Source organism: Triticum aestivum, chromosome 3B, assembly GCF_018294505.1.
Source record: "Triticum aestivum cultivar Chinese Spring chromosome 3B, IWGSC CS RefSeq v2.1, whole genome shotgun sequence".
NCBI lineage: Eukaryota > Viridiplantae > Streptophyta > Magnoliopsida > Poales > Poaceae > Triticum > Triticum aestivum.
In genome coordinates, this window is record NC_057801.1 from 218996684 (window position 1) to 219006504 (window position 9821).

At 44.5% G+C, this 9821-nt stretch overlaps 1 protein-coding gene across 1 annotated transcript; it reads right to left on the reverse strand.

The window, feature by feature from the left end:
* Positions 1-230: 230 nt before the first annotated feature.
* Positions 231-9010, reverse strand: LOC123069447 (probable receptor-like protein kinase At5g18500). Its single transcript, XM_044492305.1, has 8 exons — positions 8585-9010; positions 5413-6106; positions 5184-5288; positions 4841-4963; positions 4380-4550; positions 4168-4297; positions 887-1096; positions 231-674 (listed from the first exon to the last, which is right to left on the reverse strand). Exons 2-8 carry the CDS (start codon positions 6081-6083, stop codon positions 546-548), a joined length of 1539 nt encoding a protein of 512 aa, XP_044348240.1. The 5' UTR covers positions 6084-6106; positions 8585-9010; the 3' UTR covers positions 231-545.
* Between the last annotated feature and the right edge of the window lie 811 nt (positions 9011-9821).

A 9821-nucleotide genomic window follows, 5' to 3' on the forward strand; every position in this document is an offset into this window, starting at 1 on the left:
TTGTGGGGTGGTGTTGGTGTTGTACATTGTGTGGTGAGGCGAGGTGAGGTTTGGTGCGGTGAGGTTTGGTGCGGTGTGGTGGGATCTCATTTTCTTTGTGCGTTGGGCAGGCAGGCAGGTGTGGTGGCCTCTCGACCTCTCCTAGTGAGCAAAGCAATGGACGATGTGCTTCTTGCTTGCTCACTCTTTGCCTTTTCATGAAATGAAATGCCAGCAATTTGGGAGGGCTATTTGAAAAGTGGACGGACAACAACTTTCCATTAAATTCACACAGGATACTCTCTTGTGCCAGTACTCATGAGCCTACAACTGTACACAGCACTGTTAACAACTTACAGCAGCACATCATCGTCAACAACTGGTGTAGATACAAATAAATTGTTAGGTAGTAGAAACTAGAAAACCAATAGCCTCTACAAATAAATCATACATAAAAAATGTTACAGCCATCCAGAAACAACACGAAATACACGTTTTTCATCAGCCATTGTAGTCAAAGCTTCCATCGTTACTAGCTTGTTGGAGAAATGTGAATGCTTGTGTGCTCATTTGGAAGATGATGCTCTGCTCCTGCTTGGTTTGGAATCTGGGTTGTCACTCTTGTCCGTGTCGGAGTTCTCCCGTTGGGAGTCCATTTCGGTGCTCCCCCCGCGGTTATGCCTCGATCTTCTGTCCTGCTCACATCATTTTTCTGCTTTCAGTATCATAATCAACCAATGGTCAACATATATGAGAACAAGTGTGAGTTCATTGAATGAATGGTTCCATCCCACCACACATTCACATGGAATGTATCGAAAAAAACAATTGAAAGTAACTAAGAATACATGCATGACATAAACAAGGATGAAGTTGCTTTTTTTATCTTTCAAAAAATATTACGTACCACACGAGGAATTGGGTCATCTGACTCCAGCATCCGCACAACTTGACCCATCTTCGGTCTCTTTTCTGAATCCGGATCCACGCACCTCAAAGCTGTTAGAAGTGCACGCTTCAGAACCCTTGTCGAAGGCCGTGTCTCTATGGTGGGATCCACCACCTCCTCTGAACGCCTGCTAGCAACCATCATTTTTAACCAGTCAACCAGATTTACCTGCAAACGGCACAAAATCATGTGTTGAGTTGGAAAATCGCAAGGAATGACCCCCTGATTTCACTGAAAAGACAATGCAAGACACTACGCATCACATGAAAGATATTTATGAGCAATGTATTTTTATAATTTGTGGTCAATAGTATTTTATCCTACAAGTGATCAAGTTATGCCCTCTTCAAACCACAACGTAGACGCACAAGCGTGCACACTGCAACACGTGCACACAGCGCACGCAAGTGTGCCCCTAGGCCCTGGCACATGCCTAGAAATTTACAAAGGCTGAGGATAAATTCGCAACCTCATGGTGCATAAAGATGTACTGTCAAGGCTCTGAATGACCCAAGTTATGCTATTTATGCATAGATAAACACTATCGAGTTAACAAGGGTGTAAACTGGTAAATGATAATATGTACTCCCTCCGTCCGCGAATAAGTGCACTTCTACCTTTTGTCTCAAGTCGAAGTTTTCAAATTTTGACCAACTTTATACAAAAGAGTACTGGCATATATAACATCAAATTGGTGTATTATGAAAGTACATTTCAAAACGAATCTAGTGATACTAATTTAGTGCCACAAATGCTGCTACTTTTCCCTATAAAGTTCGTCAAAGTTTTAAAATTTTGACTTAGACAAAGCTACATGTACACTTGTTTGCGGATGGAGGGAATATTATCCAGTATTTGTAAACAGGAAAAGCACAAACGATCTGCCAAGCAAGATCCACATCCAAATCAAAAGGATTAGAATACAAATTGTATCAGATACAGATACAAATATGTAATCATATCCGGATTCTGAGTAGATTTGAGTAAATAAGATTTGTGTTTGGTTGCCACTACAAGGCAAACATCAGTATGGCCTCCAGTTTTCCATTTGAGGAAGTTTCACACATTCTCCAACAAAATTGTAGGATAGTCACATCTAACGGGATTAAGTAGACATTTGATCCGTATACATATGTTCCAACAATATCCAATTCTTATTTGCACTCAGTAATGTTGGAACTTGTATTTTTATCGATTAATGGACACAGAAATGACAGTGGAAAGGGAACTATCATATCCATACCAATTTCTTTTCTCATTAGTTAGCCTAGTTTGGGCCGGTATTATCAAGCCAATGATATCCAAGCTCCTCTCCTCTCCTCGGCTACCCCTTCTCTCTCCAAAACACAACCAAAACCACCACTCCGGAGTCAAAGCTCTGACACAGCGCACTTCCAGACACGTCGGACACGACAAGGATGCTGGAGTCGTGTAACTACGTGCGGTCGGCCTCTTGGCGCTTTTTTTTAATTGGCCTATTGGCGCTGATGTTGTCCTTCACACAACACGGCCGTCAAAGTCTGCAGCACCAGTGAACCAGATGGTGAGGTGGACGCCGAGCGCTGCGCAGCACTAGTGCCCAAACCAACCGGGACCCGATGAGACACGGCCGCCATCACCATCCTGCCGCGGCCGCGCAACGGTCGGCACGGTCTCAGGCTGGGTGCGGCTATGCTACCGTCCTGCCGTGGCGACACCGAGGATGGAGATTGCCACAGTAGTGGCCCCGTCGTTGTTGAGGATGGCATGGCAGCGTGGCTGCTGTCGAAGTCTAAGAGCCGGACATTGTGCTGCTAGCTACAACACTTTGAGAGTTCGGCCAGGGACTGAAGACGTCTAGCTTCCTAGGTCATGATCGGTCGAAGATAGGAAGAACAGAAAGTAGAACACGCAAGAAGTACCCAGGTTCGGGCCACCTTATTGGTGTAACATCTTACTCCTGCATTTGCTCTTTATTTCGGATGATGTCTCGTTACAATGTGTTTTCTGGTTCCTCCTCCCCTTGTTCAAGCTCCCGGCGTCCCTTATTTATACCGTCTCTCGAGGGCCCTCGCGGCGGCTCCCATTGGTCGAGTATTTTAGCTAGTAGGCCGGCCCTAGCTTGTACCACCGCGGTATGGCCGTTCATGGCACGCCGGTACGTGGGGTGATGATGACTTCCCGGGGCAGCGTATTGCCCCGCGGATGTTTCTCTGCCTCCACCTTTGTACAACACGATTAATATCAAGGTACTGTCCCCGCAGCAACGCGCGGAGGCGGGGGCCACCCATGGCCAATGTGGATGACTGGAGGCGGAAAAAGCTCTGTACATGCCCATCCCTCAAACGATTCCTGCCGTACCGCCTGGCAGTCATCGTTGCATGTTGCAGAAGAGAGGCAAGGGGGACCACAAAGACCATTCCCGGGGTTTTTGGCTCCCAGGAGGACCTTCTTGAAGCGGCAGAGGTGTCTGTCAAAACCTTTGAGACCAACGTTTTCCAGACCCTTCTCGGGGCCGATCTTTTCCGAGGCTTCTTTCATCGGAGTCGACCATGTCCCAGGGGATAGTCAAACCAGAGGCCACCGGACCGTGGCACCCTAGTTTCCACCGGTCCGACAGCTGCGTGCACAGTGGCAGCCTGATGGCAAGCACAGGAGGCCCATCCTCAGCACAGTGTCAGCCCGCTATATGTTACTCACAGGCCTCAAAACCGGTGGTTATTTGGGATTTCCCCCAATTGTGTAATTACCCTAGCCCCAAATGTGGAGGTTTTGCGTAATTACCTCCATCAATGCCTAGCTTTTCCAACTCAGGGACAGCTCTGGTTGGAATGTCACATTTCCTTAGTTAGACAGTGCTCAAGTTCAGATGCCAGCTATGCAAATAACAAAGCTAGGGGCTCTAATGCCCTGTTGCCAATTATTTAATTTAAAAGCAGCGGCAGAGTCGACAATGTTGTCATGGGCACTGGGGGCACGCATTGTGACTGAAAAGACCAGAACAATACTAGTGCAACCACTCTACTGTTGGCTAATGTTAATATAGGAAGTTAAAATGACACAGAACTGCATTTACATAATATTTTCAAAGTCAGCTCTGAGCATTCCATATCCTAATAGACACAAATTAAACTTTGAGTAGGATTCAACTTGAGATAAGAAGCATCCTAATGTTACCGTCCTAATGATATCTTGCCACTTGATGGTATTAAAAACAAGCAGAATGCATCTAACAAACAGTTTTGACAACTCGCAAATACCTCATTTGCCGGGCGACCATAGTCAACAGGATCCCTCCCTGTAATTGCCTCTAGAATAACAACTCCAAAGCTGTAAATGTCACTTTTCTCATTCAACAGTCCAGTGTTTGCATATTCTGGTGCCACATAGCTGCAATGAGCAAATGCAGCACATTATTAACTATCACTAACATAGTGTAACTGTACTCTAGCTCATTAGTTGCCCAACATACCCAAAGGTTCCCATAACCCGAGTAGTTACATGACTCTTGCCGGCACCAAGAAGCTTCGCTAAACCAAAATCTGATACTTTAGCGTCAAAATCATCATCAATCAAAATATTGCTGGATTTGATATCACGGTGCACGACTTTTGGTTCAATTGCCTCATGCAAGTAAGCAAGCCTGCAATGAATTGAATGAAAGTATTTACATGGTAAATTCGGAGGAGAAAAATATTGAATTAAATAGTTACACAAGATAGACATGGTATTAGGAATTCGTTTAGCTTAAGCCTCACTTCCATCGTGAATGACAATATGTTATAGAGCAATTACTATTTAATGTAGAATTAGATCCAGGTAGAAATATGATGCAATTCCAGGACCTTTATGATTGCATTATCCAATTGGCAAGATAAAGAATAAATGACACTGGCATTAGCAGCAAGAAAGGGCATCTCAGGGAGAACTCACGCTTTAGCTGTCCCTAGAAGAATCTTTATGCGGGCCTCCCATGTAAGGGAGCCCCGGTGACTCATAGCTCCATGAAGCCATTGCTCTAGGTTTCCATTGTTCACATATTCATAGACAAGTATCCTGAAAAGGTCACTTGAAGTAAGGAATGATGCAACAGAATTCCATACAATCATTGCAGTTAAACGAGTTTTATGTTCTGCGGAGCATTTAAGGTCAAGAACAAAATGATTTGCTTGGTAATACATGTACCAAGGATATGTTTTTCTCTTGTGAATGCGATATGTAACCAATGATAATAGAGATATAACAGGAATATGACAGTGAAAGACAGTACAAGTACCTCTGAGTACCCTCCACACAGTAACCAAGAAGACGGACTAAGTTCTTGTGGCGAACATGACCAATAGCCTCAACTTCTACTCTGAATTCCTTCTCAGCTTGCCCTCTACAAGATCAAATAACATCATTTGATAAAAATAAATTCAATATAAAGCAGGATGTTCTGTTACGGAGGAACATGTATGGGCAGTGTAAACAGGCAGGCATAATTGTGATAAGGCAATTCTTACAGGTTATTGAGAAGCCTTTTGACAGCAACAGGAGTGCCATTGACGATCTCGCCACGATAAACTACACCATATCCACCCTCACCAATAATGTTATCCTTGGAAAAACGGTTAGTGGCAAGTTCCAAATCCCTCAAAGTAAACCAATGACCCCAGCCAAGGTAGGAGAACTCTGGCAAGCCAACCAAAGGTGAAGGAGCGGTTATTCCATGAGTTGAAGCTTGCCGAAAAGTTCCCGACCCTCCTTCTTCAGCTGATTGAAAGCCTGCATCCTTGTCCATGTAACGGAATGACCCTGAGTGGCTCTCGTCCCCACGTCTCGATCTGCTTACACCCAAATGGACCATGACCTTGTCTGATTCCCGGTCACTAGGCTTGTCTTGGATCGTTAGTAGGACTCCGTCATGCGCCCCAAAGTCAGTTGCAGGGACTTGCTCCACCCTCACTTCCTTGATTTCCTTGGAAATGGCAGGGATTTGGGTGACTGGGATATTTGCAGATGCTCGTCTGGTCCTCTTCCTACTCCGCATAGTGAGCCAGACAGTCAAAAAGAAGACGACCGCCATGAACACTCCCAAGGCAATGCATACAACCTCCCATACTTTGAGATGCAAGGGGCCAGTTGGCTGGGAGAGATGATCTTGCAGAGTAGGGGATGACGAAGGCGCCTCCATAGTGGACTACCGGTGTCCTGATCCTACATACAAGCAAAACTGTTAGGTACCCATGTTGCACAGCTCCACAGATCAGACATTGCAGCTAATTAAACGCAACTGTGAGCATCTACGTCCACGGTACAAGCCCATAAAGAATGACGGATTCCCGAAACAAATTGCGGTAATTAAGACATGATCTTGGGCTGGAAGGGAATCAAGGACAAGGTGTTACTCTGAGGCTGAACAAGGGGAATAAATTCCTGCGATGGCGACCGATCGCAGCACCGACACATACACATAGAGGGATCGACAGCTAGCGCATTTAATTTCCCTCAGGCTTTGTTTGGTTGCAAGGGGAGGAAAACCCAGGGTAGCAAACCCCTGTGGAGAATTTCACAGGCACAAGGGGCCCCCTTCTCCCGTGGGGATGATCTCCCCCTTTCCCTTTGGTTGTTTGGCAATAGGCAACAGGGGGTTTGCTCCAGGCACACAAACAAGTCCGGATTCAGTATGAAAACAATAATTTTGCAAATATTGCAGCTAGTAACGATCTATCACTGCAATCAAGTTGTTTTCTGGACCATTTTCATGTGCCACTAGTAATATTGCAGCCAGGTATATGTACCAGAACAAGAGCAACCATTATAAATAAGAGCATCACTGCTCAACAAGTTCTGAATTTTAGAACTGCAAGGTGAACACAAATTGGAATGAATCAATTTTGTCTATCAGAAATTCTGATGCAAATGCAAGAACTGCGGGGTTGTCCTGGATCTATGTCTTGGAACAAAAAAACTAAAATATAACATCATCATGTCCGGGGTGGTGAGACTTCTGAAGAGGCAAGCTGAAAGGCAATGGTCACTCCTGGCTTTTCTCCACTGCACATTGGTTGGGAACCGCAGCTCGACGTTTCCCAAATTACAAGAAACAATTAGGAAGTCAACGGCAGTTTCGGAATACAACAATTTGGTAAACTGTTTCATACTATAACATTTTTGGAACATTGTTTTCAAGCATAAATAGGTTTGCATAAAGAGATGATGGTAAGACTAGTGAAAAGGCTCACCATTCTAGTTAGTCATGTACTCAAGCAACAAGTTAATGCTATTTGGGATAAACTGGAGCAATACAACTAAAGTAATATTACAAAAGAAAATGGTTTCTTCAAGCGTCGTTGTGATTTACAAACAAATGATTCTGTTGGGATGCATTTGGTATATAGATTCTCATATGAATTTAAACGAGAAATTCTTCATTACTTCTGATCATCAGAGTGGAATTTCATTATTGCAACATGAACTGTACATGTACAGATTCAACTTGTCCCAAATCGTACCAATTTTTTTTACCAAGATAAGCTATCAGATTGTGATTTTTCAAAGCAAGTTTACTAGCAGAAGAAAAATATATCAAATGCTATTTTCATCATGCAAGGCTGACCAGTACAAGAAAACCAAAACTCCTAGCAGATGATAAGAAGCTGTAAGTACAGAACAAGCAATGAAGAACTCTCACACCCTATGAGTTTTTCACAAGCGATTAACATGCAAATGGCTAAACCCTCATGTGTGTATATGTGATTCACACTGACAAAGGAGCTTCACAAAGCAAATACCAACCTGTCATAATTCTATCACCACCAGAACAAGTGAACAACTGACATGAGAACTTCACCGGGTTTTTTTGTAGAATTGGATAACCATAATCCATAATCCCAGTGAGATAGTCTGAGGAATGAACACTGATTGTCAATGGATCACTGAGCTGAATTATGACCTATTAATTGGCCAAAGTTGACCAGATACTTCTGAAAAGGTACTAGATACCCTTTTCCACAAATTACAGAAAAGTCATCCTCATTTTTTATAATGGCATTTAACAAGAGTTAGCGCATTTCCTCTTTTACATGAAACGAGTTTATAAATTGATACTATGCTTCGCTACAAATAAATCAAGTGACCGCGGCACCGCGCTTACAAAAATAGGAAAATCTATATCAGAAATGTGAACAGATATGAAGCTCATATTCTTAGCAGGCATCGAACAATAACTACCTATGCGTCTGTGTCATGAATTGTAATCAAGAAGCAACCTACAATTGCTCAACTTAATCAAATAATAGTGATTGGTACAACCTTCATGAGACATTATTTGTAAACTGAGCAGAAGAGGGGCATGCTCACTTCATCCTCGGTGATCAATGTTTCAGCTAAAGCACGCGGAAGACATCAACATCAAACAAATGGGGAATGTAATTCACTGGCAAATTTAATTTGCAAAGAATGTCCCCGCAAAAAAAAAATTGCAAAGAATGAACTAGTGAATTGTTGCTGGTGCCTTAACTTGCAAACTGTTGTTACAACTATAGTCCACTCATTCAACCCAACACTAATTTACAAATAAAATCGCTCAATAATCCTGGGCATGAATAAACCAACGAATCAATTGACTTTCTAGAAAATTCAACAAGCAATAGATCTGAATACATTGTAATATGGAGGGATGGAACCAATTACTTGGAGAGAAGCCACCGGATCTGCTCGGGAAATGCTGGAAGAGGAGCAGATCCGGAGGGAGGTGGAGGTCGCAGGACGGAGATCACCACCCGAGGCGTCGCTGCTGGTGCGAGAGAGAAGAAGAGGCGACCGTGATGAGGCTGAGCCCGCCGCTGCTCACGAGGGAGGTTGCAGGAAGGAGAGGACGTGCTCGCGCCGGAGGGAGGCGGAGGACGTGCTCCCGACGTCGGGAGGTGTGGATTTGACGCCCAGGGAAGTGAGGGGGATAGGGCTGAAAACCCCCGCCGGCGGAGACAACCAAATATGCGTCGGCGGCCTGACCGGGGGCCTCAATGCTTTCAGCAGTGGAGAAAGTGTAGCTGGATCATGGCGTGCGGGCGTTTAACACGTGAAGCAACCTACACCAAACTAGTAGTAGCACCCAGTAGAGTACTAGTGGAGTAGTGGTAATCAAGCAGCTAGGCAAGGTTGGAGAAACATTCACATCTTGTCGCTATGGAGGAAAGGAGGTTGCTTTGTTTTTCAGTTCTTTTCTAGCTCGATTTCTATTTTACAAAGAATGATGATAGTTTATCAAGATTCTCCGAAACAATTGTAACAACTTTTTCGTTCTTCCGAAAATTTAACCAACCAGGAAAAGCATTCGGCCAGGAAACCCGAAAGGGCGAGAAGAGCATCCAAGAGCAGCCCGAGATCCAAAATAAGAAACGCAAAAAGCCGCACTAAACAGAGGCGCATTGTGGCAGCGGGCAAGCAGAGGAACAAGATGAGAGCCCGCCTGAGAGATCTCCAGATTTCCTCCTCCGCCTGCCTCTTCGGCAAATTAAACCACAAGGCGAGAGCGAAACAGTAGGAGACGGATCGGACACAGTAGCGGTAGCAGCAGCTACATCACCCGACCGAGGAAGAAGCAGGGGACTGACCCTGCCCACGGATGAATCCCGGCAAAGCTTAAGACTAAGAGTGGCTTTATTCCTTGAGATTTTGGAGAGGTGGCGAGGAAAGAAGGGAGGACCGGAGAGAAGGTTGGTAAGTGGTATGTGTGGAGCATTTCGCATGCTTGCTTTGCTCTTGTGTTTTTCTTTTGTTTTGTGTATCTCCGAAGAAACTCAAATGATGGTGAGGTGAGTGCCTGGCTATGGCCCCACCACTGGAAGGTGGTGGTAGAAGCAGCGGTTGCCCCACTGCCTTTTCCGCCCGTTTTGTCCCTTGTTTTACTCAGAAACAGTAGTGTTTA